This window comes from Girardinichthys multiradiatus, chromosome 4 (genome assembly GCF_021462225.1).
Source record: "Girardinichthys multiradiatus isolate DD_20200921_A chromosome 4, DD_fGirMul_XY1, whole genome shotgun sequence".
Classification (NCBI taxonomy): domain Eukaryota; kingdom Metazoa; phylum Chordata; class Actinopteri; order Cyprinodontiformes; family Goodeidae; genus Girardinichthys; species Girardinichthys multiradiatus.
In genome coordinates this window covers 36,058,355-36,086,222 of record NC_061797.1, presented here as the reverse complement: position 1 = coordinate 36,086,222, position 27,868 = coordinate 36,058,355, and the positions used below count along the sequence as shown (strand labels likewise).

At 39.4% G+C, this 27,868-nt stretch overlaps 1 protein-coding gene across 1 annotated transcript; it reads right to left on the bottom strand.

Annotated features, from left to right (window-relative positions):
• Window positions 1-806: 806 nt before the first annotated feature.
• LOC124867087 (consortin-like) lies at window positions 807-27,096 on the bottom strand. Its single transcript, XM_047363314.1, has 13 exons — window positions 26,966-27,096; window positions 23,380-23,444; window positions 22,722-23,096; window positions 20,567-21,252; window positions 18,561-18,591; window positions 11,685-11,771; window positions 11,317-11,398; window positions 9,325-9,346; window positions 9,070-9,136; window positions 6,728-7,263; window positions 6,058-6,228; window positions 5,178-5,331; window positions 807-4,271 (listed from the first exon to the last, which is right to left on the bottom strand). Exons 2-13 carry the CDS (start codon window positions 23,387-23,389, stop codon window positions 4,063-4,065), a joined length of 2,430 nt encoding a protein of 809 aa, XP_047219270.1. The 5' UTR covers window positions 23,390-23,444; window positions 26,966-27,096; the 3' UTR covers window positions 807-4,062.
• Between the last annotated feature and the right edge of the window lie 772 nt (window positions 27,097-27,868).

Genomic DNA, 27,868 nt, shown 5'->3' with positions numbered 1-27,868 from the left:
GCTGTTGCTTCAAAACTAGGTTTTTGGTTCAAATCTCTGCTGCGGACTTCCATGTTCTCCTTGTGCATGCAGGATGTTCCTCCCCCAGTCTAAAAGCTTGTATTTTGCGTTAATTGTTCCTTCTCAATTACCCATGAGTGTGATTTTTATGTGGATAGTAATGTATGGATGAGTTAAAGAATAAAACAAAATATGAATCCAAAGACCATATGTGATTTGGAGGGTTAGGTTTTTCAGCCCGGCTGGTGATGTGGGTTTAAGATGTTCTCAGAACTGATGTAATAGGCAGCCAAACAGATTTGGACCACCTGAAACCAGGTCTTGAGTTTGTACTTTATGCACAGCACTCTTTTACCTCCTTTAAGATCAGATTTATTTGTTTTTACTTGGGTTATACTCATTATAGTTCTCTTACATATAAACTTTGTTGACCCAACCAGCATCTATGCTAATATGGTTTCTGATATATATTTTTTGTTATACTGAATTGTATTGCTATATTTGTTTTGGATTTTTTTTTTGTCAGAGCCCATGTGACAGTACTGTCCATGTGGGTTTTCTCCTCCGAATCAGATCACTGAAGTTCATAAATTAAGTCAATAAGGAAAACATGCAAATCTCTACCCACTTACATTTACACAGTAACCTTGCAGTTTAGCTGAGTGAAGGTCTTTGTTCTTAGTAGCCAAAACTCTTCACTGCTGCATCAACATTTGAAATAATTTTAAAAGCAGCAGAAAATAAACCCTCGCAGACAAAATGCTGCACAAGCTCCCAAACTAAACAGATTTCAATATCAGACAAGATAAGGAAAATTTGTTTTATTAAACCAAATTTACAACTCAGAAAACAATTCAGAGTTTATAAAATGATGCATGAAAGTCTTGTCAGACTGAGTAGCAGTACACTCTGATTATTCATCACCATTTATCTACTTCTTTTTAATGTCGGGCTGAAAGGTTTAAAAAAAATAAAAACAGGTTTAATACTTTTAGATGAAACAAAGAATACTTGAATAGTTTAACAATTCTCATGCAGAAGATGATAAAGACAGCATTGGCAGAAAGTCATAAATCATATTTATGTTAGGAAAATCAGGACAGAAGAAACATAATGGACCAGGAGGATCAACAAAGTTCTCAAAAGAACAAAGTTAATATAGAAAATAAACTACAGCAGTCATCTGAAGAGATCAAGCACAAACCACAAGTTGGATCTGCCTTTTTAAAACCACTTATACATCCCTGGTCTCATAAACAATTACAAATAATCTGAAAGGTTAAATAAAAGTAGTTTTTTGATAATTGTCATCTGAACCAGCCAGCTGACAAGTGCAAATAAAAATATCAATATTAATGCATCAACAACTCCTTAAGTACAGGAAAATCCTCATGTCCTAAACAAATCATTAGGTTTTTGAGTGACACACCTGGAGAGAGACTAATACTGTTTAGTCTTTAAAGGGCCTATATTATCATATATTAGAGCCAGAAAACCTAAAAATAGTGAAAGTATGAAAAATAAATTTCAATTTGTCTTAACATGAGTTTTCAAAGCGGGTAAATGATTTCAAAACGCACTTTTCTGAAAGTACAAGAGCCTTTCGAGCAGACTAAAACTGGAAGGCACTTCCATATATGGATGATGATGTCATATATCGCATGTTATCCTTAAATTGTGCAGCCCTAACGGACAGGGTCCTCGGAATAACGTTTTGACAACTACACTGCTTTAGTGTAGTTAAGTCCTCATTATTAAACTACCAAGTATGTGGAAAATTTGCACAATCGCTACATGGCTCGCCAAAATAATGTGGGCCTTTCTGGCAGCACAGTAATTGAAAAGAACATGCTGACATCATCAGAGTAACAATGCTGGACAGAACCAGAGCAGAAATTACATCGCTTATCTGAAGCCTGCCAGAATATGAATGAATATTTTTGTCACAAGCAGTCATTTGCCTATGATTTAAGAACCGAGTGCTTATAAATCTCTTCATGGGTTGCCGGTTTGTTAGGTCTCCAACCTATAGCTCTCTGGCAATATTTTTTTTGACTTTTTCCTACTCAGTGGATACATCACTACATAAATCTTCACTTCATGAGCTGAAACTTCAGCTGGAGACTATCATGTCATTACTTTTACTGATGCGTGTGTTCCAAGCATCAATGCAAACACAACATAATTACTCTTCTGCAGCTTTAGGCTGTGTTCTTCTTGCTTTTTCTCTTTCTCATTTTTAAGCAGGTGGAAATTAATATAACTATCATGTGTTACAAGCCTCAAAATGAAAATAAAAACGGAAAAAAATAGTTTATAAAAAAGACGATATAAGCCTTTTAAGAAAACATTACGTAGGAAGGAACATTAATTTTCGCCCACTTTTGTCCACTTTAGTCTATCCCACCAAAGCACTTTGTATGAGATTTGAGGATTTCCACGAGTGTTTGTTAATCAATCCTCCACAACACCAAAGAAAGCATTGCAATGTGTCTTAGAGTTGAGTCAAAAGAGGTTATTAGGTTATTTAATGACCTCAATGAGACAAAATTAAGATTTATAGATAATAAATAAATAAAAAAATAAAAAAAATGATGTTATCTCGATGACATGTATGGAAGACCAATTGGTGGCAACTCATCCTCATTTTCTAAAATTATTTTTAGGGAGATCTACCAGAACAGACTGGCTGTCTTAGCAGATTAATTCCCAGAATTCCCTGAAAGAACAAACACACAGGCAGATAAAGCTTCATGTGGTCCTGTATCGATTATCTACACCAAGTAAATAACGTTAACAATATATATTTTTCTAAATTTCACATGAATAAAACATTTCGTATTTTGACACAAACAAGTAGTTCAGGGGTTCTGTGCTGAAGTGGTCTGTGTAAACATTTAGGCCATATGAACGGTTTCGTATCTGATGATCTTAATTCATGCCCATGTTTAGGCCTAACAAAAATAATAAAAATGCCTGTAGAAATATTGCAAAATCTTCAAAAATATTTGTTTTAAAAAGTACCGGTCTCAAGTGCAACATGATAAACAATCGTTTGACAGCATGTACAGATGTGCACCATTTTCTCTACATTTTAAATATGCTACACAAAACTAGATCTTGCTCAGGAGACCCAAAAAGAGTTAAAGAGGGCACCAAGTCAGATCTGTGCTGCACAGACAATAGGGAGCTCTTTAGTAACTGCTCATTGCAAATGAAATGCAAAAGATAAAATAAAGTGTTTCACACAATTTCACCCACATTGAACATATATGACATGATAGTACACCATTAGCATTTCACTGATGGTAAATATTAACAAATTCACTATGATTTTTGTCACTTTAAAAGATGTATCAAAGCAAAGTTTATCATTAGCATCCAGACATTCATTTCGTATTTTAAGATACACTTAGGACATGGAGATTTCATTCAACGTAGCAGACAGATGCAAAGTTATATCTCTCAAGTAAAATTTTCTGTTGTTAAAAAACAAATCCTAAGTAAAAGCAACACCTGTTGTTGCACCAATTATAAAACATCTAATGAGCTTCTTCTCTTATGATAAATGGCGTTAAACTAGACACCATTTTCATCCCCATCTTTTGCAGAAGTTGGACACCAGTGTCAAACAGTAAGTTTGCAAGTTAGGACAACTTTTTTAGCCAATAAATTTGAAACTGAAGCACTAAACTTCTCTCAGCAAAGGTCGTGCACAGAAGACTTTGTTAAATTTTGCAGAATGTAAGAAAGTGGGCAGATCTTCAATGGTACAAAAATTAAGACATCAGAAGTTAAGTCTTTTAGTTTTTTCTGCGGATTTCCCTGCAAACAGACATCTGAACTATGTTTTTTTAAAAGTGCACTGGGGATTGCATTCACAGAGCATTAACATTACAGGTTTGAAAATGCTAAATGCAAATAGATGTTCAGCCACAAATTAAATGGCAGTAGGCTCTTTAGTGACCATGAGGAACCTCAATACCCATTGTCCTGGGAAGCAGCAGGAACTGCAGGAATCAACATGCCAGAGGCTCCATGTTGTTGACCAACTGTTTTCTGCTATGACCCAGAGGTATACCAGTGTTGCAGCTGAGCTATCCCGCGGCGTATCTGGCTGATGTAAAAGTCTGCATTTCTGGAGAAGTCCTGACAGACCGAGGACTGGGCATCACCCAGAGCACAATAAAGGGCGGTGCCACCGATACTGATGACTACAGTAACCAGACAAAGGAGGAAGAGGAGCAGACAGGAGTCGCTGCCACCAACTTCTACAGAGAAAAACAAACAAAAAGAAAATAATAAATGAAATGACATGTAGTTAGAAGTGATCATAGGCCTGCACTATGCAATGAACCGTGGCTCGTTTCTCATACTTTCAAGTGATTGTAAGCTGCATACATTTTCCTGTGATTGATATGAAGAAACAAAGCTTAGAACTGTTCTCCTTTTGTTGTAGGCTACCACATTTCCCTCCAAAAGCTCATACACCTTGACTTTTCCCCTTTGTCAACATCAGCCTTTAGTTTTATATTTTGGCAGTTTTAGGTCATAAACAACACAAAGCAGTGCAGAATTGCCAATTGGAAGGAAGATGATACAGTAGATGTTTTTATTATTTTCAAATAATCTATAAAGTGTGGTGTGCCTATGTATTCAGCCCCTTTTAATCTAATACCCCTAATTAAACGCCAGTGCAATCACCTGACTTCAAATGTCATGTAACTAGTAAATAAAGTTGCGTGTAATTTAATCTCCATATAAATGCAGCTGTTCTGTGAAGGTTTTAGAGGTTTGCTTGAGAATATTAGAGAACAACCAGCATCACGAGGACGGAGGAACACAGCAGACAGGCCAAGGAGAAAGTTGTGGAGACTGGAGCGAAGGTCTGGCTTCGGACAGGACGACAAACTTAAACATACAAGAGCCACAACAGAATGGTGGAGACGTACCCCAGTAGACCTGAAGCTGTAACGACCTTCTGCAATATTCACTCAGGGGGTTGGATGGAAATGCTTGCCACGCTTTTTAGACTTTAATTTGTAAAAACTAAAATTAAAACTCACGTAACTTCCGCCTGACATTTATGCACTACAGCGTGTTCCTGTTTAAATAACTTGAACTGTTACTAAGATAATTAAAAGCAAACACTGCAGGAAATCAATGCAGTAATGTACCCTGGTCATCGCTATCATCAGGAACTTTGAAGCGGACACGTCTTTTGGCGGTGGGTTTCTCAGGTCCGGGCTCCGGACCAGCAGAACTCGCCAGGCTGTCCACATACACACTTCGCTTCTTTAAGATGGAGACAAGTCCAGAAGCAGGGGAGATCTGAGACCCACAACAACAGACAAAAGTCAGAGATTTTAGACAGCAGAGACGCTAGATGGTTTAAACAAAATAATTAAAAAGACTTGACTAGCAATATTTATTAAATTACACCACACAACCTACAGTACAGTTCTGAACTATGGACCTATTTATCAGCCGGGGACTGCTTCCCTGTGAAAGAGGTTATGTGGACTGGACTTAAGAAGCGACTTCTGGTTCACAAGCCAGCAGACTTTGACAGCAGGTGAACTTTGGCCAGATTATGTCAGAGCATCGCAGTCAGTCTAACCACGGCTGCCATTAAGCAATAACAATGACATCAGCCAGCAATTTAAAACCATTTTCAACCCACTTACAGTGCAATGTGGAGCACCTGTGATATTAATTGTAAAACTAAAAGAAAAACACTTACAAATGACTATTTTACATATTTAAAAGATACATAAACTAGATACATTTTAGTTCTGCACCTTAAATTCAAATAAAACACAACAGCCTAAAAAATATTCATCCAACTCTTTGAAATCTTGTATTTTTAGTACAATAGAGTTAAAACTAATTTACAGTAGGAGTCATGGTGAGGGTTAGGAAATTATATTAGGCGTGATTTAAAGCACGTGTCCTTCACAGCAGGAAGAACAAATCCAGGCAGAACCCTTAAAACATAATAAACTGCAAATGTGCTGAAAACAGTTGGGACAAAAAAAATGACACATATACACACACCTCCTCCACGGTAATGAGCTTTGCCATGTCGTCCAGCGAAGGGGTTCTCCTGATAAAGTCAGCTTTGCAGTCCTCTTCTTCCTCCCTCTCTTCAGCATATGGTTCTTGTTGCTCCGGATCAGCCTCCTGGGAAGGGAGTGCCTCCTCGTTCAGGCAGGTTTCAGAGCCCTCCTGCAATCACAATGGAAACTTATAGATCTGTCCTTTCGCACCAGTTTATTTGGATCTTTTTACCCTGCTTCTTTTAACTCTGTTTCCTTATAATAACTCTGTTACTTTAACAGTGACAAATATGTGATTACTGACATTAAAAGATTCATAGTGTTTTAGTAAAAGATTTCTAAAATTGTAATTTTTGCCGTTGATCTGCTGTGCTGTGAAATGCAGTAACAGCGTTTTAAATCATCTCTGAGTCAATAACAGCTGTTTAGTTTAAAAAAACAAGAACACGATCCATCTCATGTTCCTGGAAAATGGTTGTTACCAGCAGCCCTAACAAGCAACACATCAATGTAAACCTTGTGCATAAAATAAAAATTCTAGTCCCAGTAAAAGCGGGAACATTTGAACGAGTATAGCAGGAATACACACCCTAGCTTCATACCAAATGGAAACGTGCATGCATTTGAAATCTGTTTCATAAAATATAATACAAGAATAAATGATATACCTGAGTATCCTGGTATACATGTAGCTTCTCCTGAGCTGAAGCATCCCAGTGCAGCTGCAACCCTGCCCCACTGACCAGAGTCTCCACTGAGGGAGCTCCCTGACACAAATGAGAGTCTCCTTCGCTCTCCTCGTCCTCGTCTTCTGTCCCCTCTTCTTCCATCTCCAGAGCCTCTGCTGCCTCCTCCACTTCACTATTGTCCTCCTCCTGTTTCTCTTCTGCTTCCCGTGCAGGACCTAAATCTTCCTCCTGCTGCTCTGCGGGGTCGGAGCGATCCATTCCCCCAGATGTGGAGGGGTGCAGCCCATTTCCCGGGGCTGAAGTGGTGCGTTCTACCCCTCCTTCCACCTCTAAGCTGTAAGCTTGCTTTCGAGTCTGCTCAGAGCCATAAAAAATGTCCCTCCTCTCTGATTTTCCATTTGGGTGTTCCCTGCCTGTTTCAGGCAGATTGAGCCTTTCAAGCAAATTAGCAGAGAGTGTAGCAGGACCAGAGGAGTCCTTGGCTCTCTGCTCCATCACTCTTTTAACCTGATGACCTGAATGAAATAGCAGGAATGGCTTTTATTCATGCATCCCTTAAACTCATAATACACTTATACTGCAAGCAACCAACACTCTAATTAAGATCATGAAAATACACATATGTGCTCTAGAATTGCAGATGTTAAGCATGGTTAACATTGTAGCATATAATCCAACAGAAATTGCGTACATCGGATTTTTTATTACCTAAAACATGCAGGATATATAAAAATATTAACCCTCCTTAGCATGTAAATATTTTTTTAACTGTTTTATTTTCCTTAGTATCACAAAATGCTCACACTGCCCCATCTAAATTATTCATACCCATTAGGGTCAAAATGACCACAAGGTAAAACAGATTTTCTTGAGATTTTATGTGACAAACCAACACAAAGTAGTGAGTCTTATCAAGTGGAAAGAAAATGATAGATGATTGTTTTTTCCCAAAATAATAATATGTATTCACCCTCTTTTACTCTTTGTGCAACCTATTGCCTTCAGGAAACACCAAATTGTAAATAGAGTCCACATGTGTATAATCTACTTTCAGCATTAATGCAGCGGTTCTGTGAAGACCTCAGCGGCTTCCTAAAGAACATTAAAGAACAAGAGACAAGTTTAAAGCAAAGTTAGGCTATAAAATAAAACACAAAGCTTTGACTGTCTCATGGAGCAATGTTCTATCCATTATATGAAAATGGAAAGAGTATGGCACAACTGCAAACCAGTTTGTCCACCTAAACTGACCCATCAAGGAGAGCATTATTAATCAGAGATGCAGCCAACAGCTCTACGGTAACTCTGGAGGAGCTGCAGAGAATCTTTCAACAGGACAGCAATTAATCATGCATTCAACAAACTCATCTTTATAGAAGAGTGTCGAAGTTGTCGAGAAAGCCATATAGTTTCCTCTCTGCAGTTTGGCACAAGCCATACAGGGGAACAAGCAAGCATGTTGAAGCAGGTGCTCTGATCAGAGAGACTAAAATGCAACTTTTTGGCCTGCATGTTAAACACTATGTGAGGTAGGAAACTAGCCCACTGAGCACACTCTAGAGTATTGGTGGTGGCAGTATCATGCTGTGGGGATGCTTTTCTTTTAGCAACACATGGAAGCTAAATACAACCCTAGAAGAAAAGCTGTTAGAGGGTGCAAAAGACCTGAAACTGTGGTGGAGGTTCAGCTTCCAGCAGGACGACACTGCACACACAGCCAGAGCTACTATGAAATGTCTTTAGACCAAAGCATATTCATGTGTTAAAACAGTGCAGTCAAATGTGCAGATCTAAACTCTACTAACAATCTGTGGCAAGACTTGAAAGTTGTTGGTTTCTCTATTCAGTCTGAATAAAGCATCTAATCAACTTCTTCTGTTCTTACAGCTATTTCTACAGAGTATTTACTCAATGCTTCTGAATATATCTGCACACCACACTTAAGATTTATTTGTTAATAATTAAGAAATTAAGAAAACCATGTATTATTTTAACAATAATACGCTGCTTTGTGTTGGTCTTTCACATAAAATCCCAAATAAAGTACATTTAAGGTTTGTTCTAATATGACAAATGTGACAGAATTCAAGCGGCAGGAATATCTACCAGGCACTGTAATGTGTTTGCAGCCCCAGATGTAATGTGAAAGCAAAAATGGCTTTCATATAAAAACATCTTCAACACAACAGCAGATTTGCTTGCTTTCTTTTTACAACTACAAGAATTAATAATATTAATACTGAAATGGCGCTATATAAATAAAATGAATTGAACTGAAGTGAATTAATGACCCGATTATTAATACGTCTGCACTCACGTACCTGAGATACATGAAGACCGGGAATCACCACCATCAAATTTAAGTCTCAAATTGTCCAGAAGAGCAACCTGAATACACATACACATTAAATACACTTTTAGGTTATTTTAGAGTATTTAAATACACTTAGCTGCATAATTGTTGGCAAAACAAAGAATAAATAGGTCCTAAGCTATTAGTAACCTGAGGTGGTCAACAGAAATGTGCAATTTATTACATAAACAGACACATACAATGAAAACTACAGATGTGTTACCTCTGCATCTCGTGTCCTTGGTCTATAAACAGAAAGACAGAATTAGTGGGTTGAGCACACAGAAGGTCCTGTCTTGGTTTTAGTGAAAGAAGATGCAAAAGATGTGTGACTCTTCTCTGCTCTCCCAATCTAAGATTAGCCTGCACACATTTCCCTGGCTAATAAAACCTGTATGTGAGCCTGTGTGTGTGTGTCTGTGTATGTGCGCGCACGTGTGTCTGTGTTCCCAAGCTGTGAGGGGAGGTTGGAGGCTCACAGCAACATTATGGGGTAAAAAAGGTTGATTTAAATGATCAAAAAAGACTTGTTTTAAGGTTAGAAATGGATTACATAAGCTGCAGTGATGGTTAGGATCAAAGTCTCTAGAAAATTAATGGAAGTCAAGGAAATGTCCTCTGAAGTCAGGGAAACAGGACTCGGTCTGTGCGAGTTTGTACGTGTGTGTGCTTGTGTGTGAGTGTGAAACCTTAGCAGTGCAGTGGCTCAAATGTCTAAAAGTGCAGCAGCAGCACAGACCAGGGACCATATGGTTTACCCATCACTTCATTGCTCATCACATTCTTGGATTTATGTCCTCAACGTCACAGAAACATATAGACACACATCATTTCGCACAGAGTTTACACGACACACATAGAAGTGCTCTCACAGCTTTCATTCTGACATAGAAAAAAATGCTAAGTAAGCTCATTAACGGTGAAGCTAATCTACTCTACTACTATGATCACTTAGTCAACCATTCATACTGAGCCAAAACCGGGCTAGATGCTAGTCAACATATTTCTCAAAAACAAGAACTGTTATAATCCGTTTTAAAACTTGGAATTTATTTACATATACTTTTCAAGTTTTTATGGCAGGTTTAAAGAATAAAAGCAGCTGTTCAAGCAGCTAAAAACTTTCCAGATTATCTAACATTAAATACAAAAAGACAAAATGTTTTCATGACACTGAAGATACCATTTGTTGTCTTTTTTGTCATTGCTGAGGGGTATTTTGGGGCCAGGCAGGTAAACGCAGAGTTTGATAAAGGCTTCTGCAAGGTTTCCATATCCACAGGCCTGAATATATGTCAGTTTAAATGCTTAGGTTCCTCGCATTATGCTCCACCAAACGGCCACCAAGCCCCTCTTAAAGCCTCCAATATTTGTACATGACCCACTTTAGCCAACAATGTCCTGAAATACCAGGCCCTTTTCATAAAACAATTCAACCCAGCCCTGATGCATATTCTGGTCATCTAGGGGTGATGTGTTAAAGGGACTGAGCCACTATTATGCCTCTGAGCCAACAAGCTAGGTACAAACAGAAGTGTACAGAGCATAGCTGCAACTATAACGTCTGTGGAAAATAAAGTGTATCATCACTGCACACCTGCTCCCCAACTCAGCTCTCCAGCTACCTCCCTTGCCCTCTTTAGAGCCTCAACAGTACATTTAGATTTTTTGATGTGTCTTTATAAGCGCACCAACATGCGATATTTTAATGAAACCAATGTACTCTCATTTTTATAAAGAAGAGTCTGTAAATTATTGTACATCTGAAACATAAAAAGGGATCTCACATGTTTGCCTTTTCAAATAAAAGGCAAATAATTCCCTTTTTTGAGGGAATTGTTTTCTTCTTTATTGGGTTTTTTTGGTCAGTTCACATCAAAAGACCATGATAGGGTCAATCTTTCCTCAAAAATGCTTAATTTATATATAGTATGGTCAAGCCCAACTCTATTTGTGGTCCAACTTTCTATACAATTAAAAACCAGTTTACAATTTTATAGAACATTTAATTTTAAAACTAAAAAAAAAAGTGTCCATCTGCATCAACTGCTTTTGCTGGCAGGCAGATTTGTACCATTCTTGAATTGTGGTCAGAATCAACAAAAGAAATACAAAATATCACTCCAAGGGCCGCAAATGGCCCCCAGGCTGCACTTTGGACACCCCTGATCTTAACAGTTCATGTAAATAAATCCATAGAAACATGCAGGCTTACCTAGTGTGCGTCTGGCAGATGTGTTTTAGAGAGTCCAGGTGGGTGGCTGCCAGCTCAGGCGATGTCCCTCCACAGTGACTCACTAAGTTAGAAAGAGTTAGACAAAAGCATGACTCTACATAATCATTTCAGGTAGAGAATAGGAAATGATTACTGGAAATGAATTTGAGTTGAGTGTCATCAGCTGAGGCTGTTGCTCTTGTTTTTCTTTTCTTCTGCTAAAGTAAGAAACTTGAAGGTTTAAGATTCCAGCACATGCAATGGCTAACGTGATATTTAGTGAATCCACACAGAGTCTGTTGATGTGTTTTGAAAATGATCATGGGTTTGTGCCTGTGTGCATCTGAGAGAAGTGTGCTGTGTGTTACCCCACTGCTCTTGAAGTGCATTCAGGTTTTCCAATACTCTCTGGTGGTAAAGCTGCTCTAGCTGGATAAACAATAATGCTCGCTGGTCTGATGAGCAACAGTTAAGATATAAACATACAGGCAGAACATAAACCGATACAGAAAGATCTTGCAGATCCATTCCTTAATATACAATGTGAAATTAATCTTGAATTAATGTTATTTTTAATATTTTGCTTGTAATAATCCCGGCTTTTTAAAACTGTCTTAAAGTGCCTATGACATTGAATTTTCATAATAAATCCAATTACATTTATCGAAAGGAAACACTGATTAAATATTTTAAAATATAAATTCATGCCACTGAAATGAACCGTTGTTGAGATATATGGTTTTAAATTTCACTCAAAAGGCATTTCCTCCTTTGCGATTTTGTTGCAATCTTTTATGACATCAAAGGAGAACTCCTGCACGTAAACTACTGCTGCAATGCCAGCAACACAGACAGCAAGCAGCGAAGAATCTGATATTTCTTTAGATATATTTCAGTCACTAGCACAGAGAGACGCAGCAGAGTCAGGAGAAGAAAGCCAGCTGTCATCAGATAGCGAACCTCAGGTGCTGCAGCGTGTGGACGGCCATCTAATTCCACCAGAGTCTATTTTTTGCCGAATGCTGGAGCATGGTCGGAATCAATATGCATGAATCATACCACACCACCAGGAAACAGAACCAGCACAACATCCGGATTTTCAAAAATAATTTAGTAAAGACAGACAAGATCTCGCTATATTAATAACTACACATAAACAGGGGTTGGACAATGAAACTGAAACACCTGGTTTTAGACCACAATAATTTATTAGTATGGTGTAGGACCTCCTTTTGCGGCCAATACAGCGTCAATTCGTCTTGGGAATGACATATACAAGTCCTGCACAGTGGTCAGTGGGATTTTAAGCCGTTCTTCTTGCAGGATAGTGGCCAGGTCACTACGTGATACTGGTGGAGGAAAACGTTTCCTGACTCGCTCCTCCAAAACACCCCAAAGTGACTAAATAATATTTAGATCTGGTGACTGTACAGGCCATGGGAGATGTTCAACTTCACTTTCATGCTCATCAAACCAATCTTTCACCAGTCTTGCTGTGTGTATTGGTTCATTGTCATCCTGATACACGGCACCGCCTTCAGGATACAATGTTTGAACCATTGGATGCACATGGTCCTCAAGAATGGTTCGGTAGTCCTTGGCAGTGACACGCCCATCTAGCACAAGTATTGGGCCAAGGGAATGCCATGATATGGCAGCCCAAACCATCACTGATCCACCCCCATGCTTCACTCTGGGCATGCAACAGTCTGGGTGGTACGCTACTTTGGGGCTTCTCCACACCGTGACTCTCCCGGATGTGGGGAAAACAGTAAAGGTGGACTCATCAGAGAACAATACATGTTTCACATTATCCACAGCCCCAGATTTGCGCTCCTTCCACGATTGAAACCGACGTTTGGCATTGGCATGAGTGACTAAAGGTTTGGCTATAGCAGCCCGGCCGTGTATATTGACCCTGTGGAGCTCCCGACGGACAGTTCTGGTGGAAACAGAAGAGTTGAGGTGCACATTTAATTCTGCCGTGATTTGGGCAGCCGTGGTTTTATGTTTTTTGGATACAATCCGGGTTAGCACCCGAACATACCGTGGCTCTTGATACATCACAAAGACTTGCTGTCTTGGTCACAGATGCGCCAGCAAGACGTGCACCAACAATTTGTCCTCTTTTGAACTCTGGTATGTCACCTATAATGTTGTGTGCATTTCAATATTTTGAGCAAAACTGTGCTCTTACCCTGCTAATTGAACCTTCACACTCTGCTCTTACTGGTGCAATGTGCAATCAATGAAGACTGGCTACCAGGCTGGTCCAATTTAGCCATGAAACCTCCCACACTAAAATGACAGGTGTTTCAGTTTCATTGTCCAACCTTTATACAGTTCATATACAGTACAGACCAAAGGTTTGGACACACCTTCTCATTCAAAGAGTTTTCTTTATTTTCTTGACTATGAATATTGTAGCTTCACACTGAAGGCATCAAAACTATGAATTAACACATGTGGAATTATATACTGAATAAAAAAGTGTGAAACAACTGAAAATATGTCTTATATTCTAGGTTCTTCAAAGTTGCCACCTTTTGCTTTGATTACTGCTCTGCACACTCTTGGCATTCTGTTGATGAGCTTCAAGAGGTAGTCACCTGAAATGGTTTTCCAACAGTCTTGAAGGAGTTCCCAGAGATGCTTAGCACTTGTTGGCCCTTTTGCCGTCACTCTGCGGTCCAGCTCACCCCAAACCATCTCGATTGGGTTCAGGTCCAGTGACTGTGGAGGCCAGGTCATCTGGTGCAGCACCCCATCACTCTCCTTCTTGGTCAAATAGCCCTTACACAGCCTGGAGGTGTGTTTGGGGTCATTGTCCTGTTGAAAAATAAATGATGGTCCAACTAAACGCAAACCGGATGGAATAGCATGCCGCTGCAAGATGCTGTGGTAGCCATGCTGGTTCAGTATGGCCTTCAATTTTGAATAAATCCCCAACAGTGTCACCAGCAAAGCACCCTCACACCATCACACCTCCTCCTCCATGCTTCACGGTGGGAACCAGGCATGTAGAGTCCATCCGTTCACTTCTTCTGCACCGCACAAAGACACGGTGGTTGGAACCAAAGATCTCAAACTTGGACTCATCAGACCAAAGGATAGATTTCCACTGGTCTAATGTCCATTCCTTGTGTTCTTTAGCCTAAACAAGTCTCTTCTGCTTGTTGCCTGTCCTCAGCAGTGGTTTCCTAGCAGCTATTTTACCATGAAGGCCTGATTCACACAGTCTCCTCTTAACAGTTGTTCTAGAGATGTGTCTGCTGCTAGAACTCTGTGTGGCATTGACCTGTTCTCTAATCTGAGCTGCTGTTAACCTGCGATTTCTGAGGCTGGTGACTTGGATGAACTTATCATCCACAGCAGAGGTGACTCTTGGTCTTCCTTTCCTGGGGCGGTCCTCATGTGAGCCAGTTTCTTTGTATGGTTTTTGCGACTGCACTTGGGGACACTTTCAAAGTTTTCCTAATTGTTCGGACTGACTGACCTTCATTTCTTAAAGTAATGATGGCCACTCGTTTTTCTTTACTTAGCTGCTTTTTTCTTGCCATAATACAAATTCTAACAGTCTATTCAGTAGGACTATCAGCTGTGTACTGTATCCACCTCCTGCACAACACAACTGATGGTCCCAACCCCATTTATAAGGCTTGAAATCCCACATATTAAACCTGACAGGGCACACCTGTGAAGTGAAAACCATTTCAGGTGACTACCTCTTGAAGCTCATCAACAGAATGCCAAGAGTGTGCGGAGCAGTAATCAAAGCAAAAGGTGGCTACTTTGAAGAACCTAGAATATAAGACATATTTTCAGTTGTTTCACGCTTTTTGGTTCAGTATATAATTCCACGTGTTCATAGTCATGAAAATAAAGAAAACTCTTTGAATGAGAAGGTGTGTCCAGACTTTTGGTCTGTACTGTAAATACATATACAGGTCCTTCTCAAAATATTAGCATATTGTGATAAAGTTCATTATTTTCCATAATGTCATGATGAAAATTTAACATTCATATATTTTAGATTCATTGCACACTAATTGAAATATTTCAGGTCTTTTATTGTCTTAATACGGATGATTGTGGCATACAGCTCATGAAAACCCAAAATTCCTATCTCACAAAATTAGCATATTTCATCCGACCAATAAAAGAAAAGTGTTTTTAATACAAAAAACGTCAACCTTCAAATAATCATGTACAGTTATGCACTCAATACTTGGTCGGGAATCCTTTTGCAGAAATGACTGCTTCAATGCGGCGTGGCATGGAGGCAATCAGCCTGTGGCACTGCTGAGGTCTTATGGAGGCCCAGGATGCTTCGATAGCGGCCTTTAGCTCATCCAGAGTGTTGGGTCTTGAGTCTCTCAACGTTCTCTTCACAATATCCCACAGATTCTCTATGGGGTTCAGGTCAGGAGAGTTGGCAGGCCAATTGAGCAGTGATACCATGGTCAGTAAACCATTTACCAGTGGTTTTGTCACTGTGAGCAGGTGCCAGGTCGTGCTGAAAAATGAAATCTTCATCTCCATAAAGCTTTTCAGCAGATGGAAGCATGAAGTGCTCCAAAATCTCCTGATAGCTAGCTGCATTGACCCTGCCCTTGATAAAACACAGTGGACCAACACCAGCAGCTGACACGGCACCCCAGACCATCACTGACTGTGGGTACTTGACACTGGACTTCTGGCATTTTGGCATTTCCTTCTCCCCAGTCTTCCTCCAGACTCTGGCACCTTGATTTCCGAATGACATGCAGAATTTGCTTTCATCCGAAAAAAGTACTTTGGACCACTGAGCAACAGTCCAGTGCTGCTTCTCTGTAGCCCAGGTCAGGCGCTTCTGCCGCTGTTTCTGGTTCAAAAGTGGCTTGACCTGGGGAATGCGGCACCTGTAGCCCATTTCCTGCACACGCCTTTCTGTGTCTTACCCTCTTGCTTGAGGGTGTCAATAGTGGCCTTCTGGACAGCAGTCAGGTCGCCAGTCTTACCCATGATTGGGGTTTTGAGTGATGAACCAGGCTGGGAGTTTTAAAGGCCTCAGGAATCTTTTGCAGGTGTTTAGAGTTAACTCGTTGATTCAGATGATTAGGTTCATAGCTCGTTTAGAGACCCTTTTAATGATATGCTAATTTTGTGAGATAGGAATTTTGGGTTTTCATGAGCTGTATGCCAAAATCATCCGTATTAAGACAATAAAAGACCTGAAATATTTCAGTTAGTGTGCAATGAATCTAAAATATATGAATGTTAAATTTTCATCATGACATTATGGAAAATAATGAACTTTATCACAATATGCTAATATTTTGAGAAGGACCTGTATACAGTAGCAGTTGGTAACATCAAATCAATTAGATCAGTTACTGGGTTGACTAAGGTATTATAAACCAAGCAATTATACATTAAATGCACCAAATTAAACAACAAATATAGCTTCACTGCACTCAGTGAACTCACCCATTGTAGAACTAAACACATGAAAATATCTGGAGGCATAAAACAAAAAATGAAGCAGTTTAACTGGTTTAATTTCCACAGAATGAGTTGTTTTGGACTTGCTGACACATTTATCACTGGCTTTTATTGCGCGATCTGCGTATGATCTATCCTTCATCAGTTTTCTAGTTCTGATCCAGGTAGCTCTGTTTCTCTTCGCTGCAGCAAAGTAGTGCAGACTAACGGCCGATGTTGTAGTATTGCTGCCACCACCGGCAATGCACCGTTTCATCATATTAACACTGTTTTTAACGCAACTTGGCTTCTACCTGAACCGTTTATCATTGAAGGTCACAAAAGGAATGACTGGAGACTTCCCTTTTGATGTCATTTCCAGGTGACTTTGGACTTGCAAAATTTAACATTGAAATATGCTTATTTTGTTTCACAATTCTTTTATCATGTCTTTAATCCTAATATCATGTCAATAACTGCCAAATTCCTTCAATATTAAGATGTTTTCTTTCAATTTCTGCATTTGTGGGAAAAGCGTGTCACAGGCACTTTAAGGTAAGACACATTTTCTATTTTTTATTTTACTTTATTTAAAATGTTTACTTTGTTTTACTTCTTTAGATCTGGCTGTTAAACTTGCTATCTATAGATGACTTATTTCTGGTTTGTTAGACTCCTGAATAACAAAAACACTAGCAGGATGATCACTAAAATGTAAGAAAGGCACCAAACTCAGGACAATCCAGCAAACCTGCACAATATAAAGGAAACTCACAACAGTGGTATTACCTTGGAATATTGTATCGAATCAAACATGCATGCTGTTGCATGATGCAATGAACCCACATTCTACTACGGCTTGTTTCATGTTGATCATTACAATATCGAGGACGAGAAACTCTATTAATGACATGCAGACCACAAATGCATGGCGGCTGAAATATATTAGCCTTCCAAACGTCTCATCCGATCAGCCCTTTGCAACTGCGATTGTGCATGAAGCGATTTTGCAAAGACTACTGAGATGTAATATGGTGTGCAGCTCTAAATGAAACTACTTCCACCTGAATCATTCATACTGTGCTACTTGGAGCCTGTTGGAAGGTCATAGTATTTTTCTCATTTCTTTAGTAATTGTGATCTAAACGGGATGTTCAAATAATGTTTATCCAAACATTTGGTCCAGTTCAAGGAGGGGACAGATAAAATTTTGGGGGTCAGAACTGTAGCTCAGTTGCATTTTAAAACGTTCTAAGAATATCTGGTTCTTTAGAAACTTTTAAGTCATACTGCAGGGTGACCTGGTGAGCAGGAGACGAAACACAAAGAGAGAACAGATAAATTGGAGGACAGGGGCCTGAAGTCTCATGTTTATGGATATGAGCAGCCAAAACACAAGCCTTCTTTGACACAGCTCAATGCCTTCTCTCACTAACTAACCCTCTATAGATTCAGGGCAGCTAAGCTTGCTTTCCCTTTTCTCTTATGCATTCATCTGCTCACACCCACTGTCTTTCCCTCCCTCTGATTAAACGTCTAATTCTACGCTGCGATTCCACTTCTCCCTTACATCATCCTTTCCTGTTATTAGATTTCATTCTTTGTTGGCCTGAGAACATGGATATGACAGAGTTATGCTTTATAGAGCCGGTAACCTCATATGCACAGCAACAAAATGATTGTTCTACACAGTAGAATATAATAATACTAAAACACTAAAATGAACACAGTCAAACAAAAACAGTCCCCACACGTGTAACTCAACAGGCTTGCAAGGATACAGTCTTTCTGAAGGACAAAGGTCTCAGCGATCTGAAAGGAAAGAGAGAGCACAGAGTTTAAAAGGCTAATTATCAGATCACCTCACTATAACAGAACTGGTCAGAGCATCTGGTATAATGTGGGTGTACAATGAGACTAAACGTTTTCATGAAAAGTCATCAATATGGCACAAGATGTGTTAAACATTTAAGATATAAGATAAGACTACTACAGGAAAAAGAGCTTACTTCTGTAATCATTAACAAAGAAACAGAAAAAACATGATGGGACATGATACAGTAGCTTCAGCGTTCTGTTGTTTCCCTTGAGAAACCACTGTAAAAAAGACTGATGCATAATTAGAAAGAAAAACGAGAGATCGTGAAATACCCTGTACCTCTTTTCAGCAAGCGTGGCTTTCATGTCGCCCAGCTGATCTCAGAACAACAGGAGCATGTGTGTGAGAGCAAAGAGGGAGGAGGAGGAAACATAAGGCTCTCGCATGTCAAATCAAGGGAGGGCAGTGACGACTGCATGGCTTTCTAGTTACCATACTGGGATCCGGACCTGCTTTAGGCTGTTTTCAGATCTGCTTGCTATGTTTTCTATAGCGTTTAAATATTGCTCACATCACAATAATAAACTGCAGCTTCTGGCACAGCAGTTAAAACAAGGCTTTTTATGCTTATAGGATGGGACACACATGCAATTCCAGTTTAGAGGGAGTGTCTTTACAGCCAGCCTGTTTTAAATTTTAATCTTTGTGTGTTTGTTTTTATTTCCTGATGCGGGTCTAAAACCTGACACAACAATAACTTGCAGGAACTCTCTCTGAACGTAAAGCAGAGTGGGGTTGAAACATTTAGGGTTTATGGGTTAGAAATTCAGCTTTAATGAGAGTAGCGTCGGCACTGTCTCAGTAAAACATGACAATGTGCCTGGAAGGTTCAGCTACACTACAGGGACAGCAGTTCAAATAATTTGGTACTTTTCTGCCACCTTGTGGCTGTGTTGTTAGAGGCACATTGATACCAGGTGTTGGGGGATTATTTCATTTTGATTAAAGGTTACAATAGAAAATGGTTATTTTCAGAACTGAGCCTCGTTTTTGTGTATTTCCAGATCAATTGGTGCATATTTAACATTCTGAATACTCTTTTTTTTTTTTTTTTTATAAATACAGAAATAATAATAAAGGCAGGTACTGGTTCGGGTAAATCTAACTTCCGAGTTAAAAACTCTTTGATGATTATAGAAAGTTATTAAACAAAACTTAAATAAAATTGCTTTTGATTTTTGGAGGAAAGTTAGTTTAGATTATAATCAAAAAATGTGATTAGTAGCAGAACTGAAAGAAAACAACAGCATGCACAAAAAAGTGAAATCTGTCCTGTCGAAGATTTATGTTTGTAGAAAGAAGACAAACCAATATTATAAAAATTACGACAATTAGAGTCATCACTCATTCTGTCGGAGTTTTTAGATAACTATTACAGAACCAAAGGCATGAATAAACCTTTATTTTGAGTTCTGAGTGACCAAAACATACCACATCCAGGATGTGACTAACAACAAGGTTAACCCAAACTAATTATGGGAAAAAGGTGTTCTGTTCCTCTCTTGCCTGCAGTCTTCCTCTACTGCTCAGACACTCACCTGTTTCACCTGGAAGCAAGCACAGGTCAGGTGTGCTTGTCAAACTGCCACAAACATTATCAAGCCTCAGAACATATGGGTTCAGTCATGCAGTTCTCTGAGAGAGAGTGAAACTAACACAGAGAACCTGAGGGTGAACACTGTGTGGGATTTTTAATGAAGTGTACATGTGGCTTCTGAACATGCCTGCAGTAGAAAACACCCCTGCCCAAGGGTGCAAAGTGACATTCCGATTATGGGTTTGAGTGAATAAGTAACAGCCCTTTAAAAATTCGTGTGAAAGCAAAGGTTCAGATAGACCATAATGGCAGAAGGAGTGCATAACGAGCTGGCAAGACGCCATCAAATGGGACACAGATTACCAGATTACCTGATGAAGGTAGTGTGGAAGGTGGGTACCATCATCGCTTTCTGCCTGCTCCTCGAGAGACTCCAGGAGAGCTGGGTTTAAAATAGATCCTGTTGAGCAGGTTGAAACTAAAGAATAATCAGGAACTGGAGTGGAGGAAAACTGTTCCTGATTTAAGGATGTAGGTAATGAGCTTTTAGTGAACTCTTTAGCTGTGGTATTACTCCCTGTAATGAAGGTAGAGGGTTGTGCTGTTACTCTTGAAAGAGTGGATTCAGTAGAACTGCTGAGCCCAGCTGAGATGACAGGTCCTGTACTTGAGCTGCTGGTCCCTCCAGAAAAAGTAGGCCCACAGTTGGAGACAGGCTCCTTGGAAGAGGTAGGCTGTTCTGGACAGGAGTCCTTTAATATTGTATCAGAGGCTACTGTGCTACATCTAGGCCCAGAAGAGCTGCCAAGCTGTGTGCCTGACGTTGTAACGTGTGAAGTTAAATCTACTGACTCTACTTGTCTGAAGTTGACAGCCTCTGTTTCGGTTGAATCCAATCCAGAGTTGGTGGCCCTAGAAATGACTTCCACACTGCTCGGACTCAGTTCAAATGAATTAGTGGGATGCAAAGTCTCCGGGCTAAGAACTGGAATGACAGGGGATGTAGGTTCTGGACTGGTCCTGGGGCTGAAGGGATATGGAGTTTCCAGCAGACTGCCTGCGGAGGCAAAGATATGTAGCCATCAACATAGAAGAGATACAGATAAAGAAAACTAGAGCAGTAACATGGCAGGAAGTGGAAAAAACAACTTTACTCAACAACAACATTAAATAGGCAACCAATATTGTATTTTTAAAGTGGCACTGTTAACAAAAAATTGTGTTAGTTGCAGCACTATTAACCAGTAGAGAAATAATAACGTAAAATGTTGATAGTGCCTCCCAATTAATGTGTACTAACCAGCAGCATAACATAGGTTATTGTTGCTGAGTTAGGCACGCATCAACCAGCTTAGAGCTTCAATGTTATAATTACAATGAAATCTGTGCTGGATTTACCTACAGCACCCACTGGAAAGCCGTCTTCCCATGCACATGTGCTTAAGAATGTCAGCATAAAAAACTTAACTTTAAATGAAAGACTCTTGTGTCTTTATCCTTGTTAGAAGATATACGTTTCCCCTAACCATCACAGACCCAATGCTCACATTAACCCTATAAAAAGCCAAGTTCATCATTTTTGACTTTAGTTAGTTGGTATTTTCATCAAAAACCTGCTGTATTGAATCCTATACTTGTCTTATGCCCTCTGGTGGAGGATGCACGTACTACAGGTGGCCGGTTCCTGTTTTATTTTAAGTTCAAGATGGCTGAACGCAACTTATAAGAGACAGAGCTTGTATGTAGAACAGAATAGTGACACGAAGTTAAATGTTATAAAAAATAATAACGGTTTTTTTTTTTAAGTATTAGTAATACATAAAAAAAACGTACAAATATTATTAAATGTATTATAGAACATCTATGCTAAATATTTGTCGGCCCAATTTGATATTTCGGGTATTCAGGTGCATTCAGGGTTCAATGCATTAATCTTCATTTAGATGTGAATATGGTGGGAAAATATTTTAAGTGTTGTATTTATATGATAAATTAATCAACATAATAGTATTGATATTTTGTCAAAAGTTAATTAAGCCATTAGCCAATTAGTTTCAAACTGGAACACAGGTTCTACACACATACCTGTTCAGATTTCAAGGTCAAACCTGATTCCTTGTTTAGTTATTTCATGAACAAACACAAGACTAACGTGGATGTGACAGTTCTGCTCTGGTGAGTGATTGCCACATGCCCTGCATGTTTAAATGTACTATGCTTACCACAGCAGCAGATATGTGGGAGTGTGAGATAGCAGGAGTGAGGGAACGTAGAAGGAATCCTGCACATTCTAAGTTGATATAATGTTTTTTTACACTAGACAAAGTCTAAAACTTTTGTTTTGCATTTTTAACCCACTGCTTTCCATTTAATGAATAATTTTACCTCAAATTAATGCTGGCCTTAAAATAAGTGTAAAAAAACTATTTTTAAAAACCCTTAAAAAGGCAGAAAGATTTAAAACAACGCTCTGTGTGAAAGATGATCAGCATGGATCTTTGAGCAGTAATACATTGTGTTCCCTACCTGTCTCTGAATATGAGGAATCAGTCATGGGAGTATCTGGAGACTGGCAGCATATCAAAGAGCTTGATGTCTCAGATTCCTCCTCTTCTTCCTTCATGACTTGATCGACATCCTCTTCCTCATCCACATCTCTGCTTCCTTCTAAGTATTCCTCTTTTCCAGTTTCAACCTCCTCCTTCCCATTGTTGTCCAGGGAGGTTTTTTGGATGGAGCTGCACGTTCCTCCCTCATCAGTTTGGGAAAGAGTTTGTGCGAGCGTCTCATTGAGGTTTCGGGTTTGGGCTGTGAGGGCTTCGGAGTTAGATAAGTTGTCACAGAGCTCAAAGCCGTCCACATGAACTTGTGACATTGTGCCGCCCTCCATCTCAAACAGACCTGACGGTAGAAAGACGAAATGAACCGAGTTGAGAAAATAATAAAAATCTATTTCAAAAGTAGGAGGTCTGATTTCCCAGGGAGAGAGGCGCTCAGCTGGCTGTGTACATTATTTAAAGCTTTTCAGCTGCAACTTGAGACAACAGCAACCAGAGCATAGCTAAAAAGCTGCCAAAACAATATTCCCTGTCCTCAACTGTTACTTTCACTCTTAAATCACATCTTATTGTTCTGAGATTTTATTCGATCATATATCTTGTAAGGAAATTTAGGGAGTAACCACCATGATCCATTGGCTTCGCCAGCTCAAGGGCCAGTGATGGCAGTCAGGGACGCCTCTCTTCAAGCCTGCAGAGATGACAAAAACAAGACTGAACAACCTGACTTTAAACAAAGCTCAAGAATTTCTGCAGGGTTACATTCTATTTAGAGAGAAGAGGGGAAAAAAACACATAAAACAAGTTTTGCATCATTCCCAAGCTCTCAAATAAACTTAGAAACCAGAAGAGATAATAAAATTAAGCTACAGTAGTTTTTCCAACTCCATCTCTTTCTGTCTTAAACCTGAATCACCCTGTGCTGCAGTATTCGTCTAGCTGATTTTAACTGTTAACCGGTAAAGATCTTACTTAATGGCAAACAAATGCTGTGCTACGTATTAGGAAATGGCATCACAAGAAAACATATACATGCTCAGACGATTAAACTCACGGGGCATTTCCTACGGGAAATATTTAAAGTTATGGTTTGGAGTTTCACAACCTTTGGTTTTACGAAGAATAATAATAATAATCCATGCACTTATGCCATTAGGTTGTATTTCAAAAAGCCTTTGTGTGACAGACTAAGATACAATAAATATTTTGCATATGAAAGCAAACATTAAATATTATGCAACTTAAAACAGCTCAATTTATAAATCTATAACTGTAACCACTATGGTTACAGCTCAGTCAGTCATTTTCTACCGCTTATTCCATAGTGGGTCGCGGGGAAGCTGATGCCTATCTCCAGCAGTCTATGGGCGAGAGGCGGGGTACACCCTGGACAGGTCACCAGTCCATCGCAGGGCAACACACAAACAACCATACACACACTCATTCATACACCTAAGGGAAATTTAGAGTGACCAATTAACCTAACAGGCATGTCTTTGGACTGTGGGAGGAAGTCGGAGTACCCGGTGAGAACCCATGCATGCACGGGGAGAACATGCAAACTCCATGCAGAAAGACCCCCGGTCGGAAATCGAACCCAGGACCTTCTTGCTGCAAGGCAACAGTGCTACCAACTGCACCACCGTGCAGCCTTGGTTACAGATCATCCAACAATAAATATAAATTATTTAAAAAAGCAATTTGTGATCTGTGATACCTTTATTAATATTAAACATTTTCCATTCCCAATTTTTTTTTTTCCCATACCTATTCAGAAATAGAAAATTAATCAACCAGATTCGGGACTTTTTTGGACTACACAGCAGTCCTGGAAACATAATACATTTAATGTCAGAAATGACGGCTATAGGAAAAGTTCTTTGCTTGGTACTCTGGAACAAATGCAGGCAGGTGAACAAACAGGTAAATCAGTATTGTGCAACAGCAAGCCTTTTTCACTTAATGCCTTGCATAAGCTTACAGTTGGCTCAGCAAGAGTAAAGACTGACACAACTAGATAAACCACTTCAAGCCTTCACCAAACACTAAAGCTGCCCTTTAACATGCTGGCCCAAACACAGACTTAAGACTATAGCTGCACTTGTAACACTGGAACTGGTTAAGCCATTTGTTGCACTAGGTTTTCATCTTAAAAGGCAACTTCCTAATGCAGCTTTAAAGTGGTAACAGCATTGGAACTGATTACGATATGAATGAAAGTAAAATAGAGATGAATAAGCAAATTAAAAGCAACACTAATGCATGGCTATATATATGAAAACAATCCAATCTCCACCAACACACAGATTCAGGTTAATTATAGCCAATCTCAGAGGAACAGAGCTGTCCTGGTTTCCTGCAGCCTGTTCCATCTAAAGAGAGATGAGAGCACATAACATGCTGTGACTATCTATGTTTCACTAGAATTGTATATTTTACCAAGAGAGAGACCTTCTGAATTAAAGGACCGTTTGCTTTTCCTCACCTGTTTAAAATGACAAACTTAACAGGGCTATGCATTAATGTGGTAAGAACGTCAGTCTCTGAATGCCCCTCTGGGCAATTAACAGCCCCACGCCATGACAAACAACTCTGACATTTGAATTTCACACTTTAAACAACTTCAAGATCCTAATCACAGATGTTATTCTGCTCTGTTTCAGGAGTTTCTTTGCTACGCAGGATCTCATCCTCCAACGTTCCTCTCCCACAGAGACATCCATCCTCCCTTCTTTATGTCAGTGTCCCTACTCCAAAGAGGGCCATGAATAATACAAGACAGAAGAGGACACAAGCAAACAGTGTCATTCAACCAAATGGACAAACACAACAGTGGAAGAGGAGACAGACCCTGATCTCATTGTTAAAACTCAAGAACACAACTAATAACTAAAATGACATGAAACCTAGTCATAGACGAGTGGTTAACCATGACTGCATAATCCATTGGCACCACCAAGGGTGGGTCAGGGGCCACCCTGATAACACTACTGCACCTCGGTCCGATCTTATATGAAGGATTTTCTTCCCTCATTTAAGACTGAATTTAGTAGAGCTTTGATAAGTTCCAACATTTATTTTTTATCTAAATATTCATGTGCCATTTTTTTTCTCCTTCAGAGTCCACTTTTAATTGTAAAATTTGGTATGTTTGTGAAATTTCTAAAATATCTTTATGTCAAAACAGGTTTTGTCATTTGTAAGAGCTTAAATCAAACTTTTAAATGACACAATGCTCATATATGTAGGTCAAAAACTAAAAGAGAGACAGCTTTTGAAAGTGACGGAAACAAAATTTTACAGGTGCTAAAAAAAACAACAACATTTGCTAATGTGTCAAAGTAGCTGATCTTTTGGATATAGATACTTGAAAACAAACTGTTAATTAGTAAATAAAAATCCGAACAGGGATAAAGTTTTTTTTTTTTTTTTTTATCAAATGCAATAGCGACGGCGTAATTTGTTGTTTTTGGTATTCCACACCGCCCCCCTCTGGCCACCCCTTACAAAACCCTCTAGCTGCGCCCTTGGCATTTTGGCAGCACTCATTGAAATCTCATGGGTTTGGCATAAAAACCATAAAATCTGCTGTTAAACTATCCCAATTAGTTAGGTGGAGCACTGATGTTGGCTAGAGTTAAACTCTGCTTAACTACAATAATGAATAACAGAAAAGTTTAAATATTATGTCAATATTTTACACTCAGACCTTAACTAAATCTTAATCAGACACCAAAACACAGCCTGCAGTCAAAACAAAATGTCAGATTCCCATAATTCTTAGCTCTCAATTACATGTTTACACACACACACACTATACATACATACATACACAAACACAACATATATATATATATATATATATATATATATATATATATATATATATATAATATATATATATATATATATATAGCGATCGTTGCGTTTGATACACGGTGCAGAAATAATGAAAGGCTTCTACTGGTTCACCAAAAACACGGAAAACACTGAGAGGAACTAGAAGCTAACACTTCATTTTAAGCCGTTTAATGTCGAGGTTTACCTTCACCGTAATGGATGTTGCTACCAGGCTAACCTAAGCTAGCGCCCAGACGAACAGGAGAAACATCTGGTCACCTTTGAAACGTACACCGTCATTTTCTCTACTTAAACAAACGCGTAAGCTGCTACAACTGTATGGACGACTCAACGGATCCAGACTGTACTTACGGCTGGAAAGAGAGGCTGGAGGGCAGGGGGCTCAGCATCAGACACCTTGCCGAGGATGTTGTTGCTGTACGGAGTGTTGTATAGGCGCTACCCGCAGTCAGACAGCCAGCCAGGGGTTGTTACTGCAGCTCTCCCTGGGCCCGGGCTGAGTGTGTCAGCTACAGGTGCTTTAGCGCCATCTATTGTCCCATTACCGTTATTACACACAGTGCTGTGCCTACGTTTAGACGTTTTCACATTTTTTCAGGTTACAGCCATGTTATGTGATAGACCAACACAACGTGGTGCATACATGTGAAGGGGAATGACAGATTTGATAAATAAGAATTTGTGGAACAACCTTTAATTGGAGTTGAAGCTTATAGTCTTTTTGTAATGTACTTTATGTCTGTCAGGTTTGCACACCTGGCGACTGAGAATTATTTATATTCTTTGCAACATAGACGCTCAGTCGGATTAGAATGAAGACCTTTAATGAACAATATCCTAACTGAAATATGTGCTTTGACCCAAACCATTCCACTTCAGCTCTGGCTGTACTGTGCTGCTGGAAGGTAAAACTACCACCAGTCAGCAGTTCTTCCTCCAGTATTCCTCCGTATTTAGCTCCATCCATATTTCCCTCAGCTCTAAACAATAAATATCTTTCCCTGCTGGAGAAAATGATCACCACAGTATGAAACAGCCACCACCAGGTAGTGACATGGAGATGGTATGTTCAGGGTGATGTGCAGTGTTGGTTTTCCTTTACACAGATGTTTGCATGTGGGCCAAAATGTTTAAATTCAGTCTCATCTGATCAGAGCACCGACATGTTTGCTGTGTCCCCCATATACAGGTCCTTCTCAAAATATTAGCATATTGTGATAAAGTTAATTATTTTCCATAATATCATGATGAAAA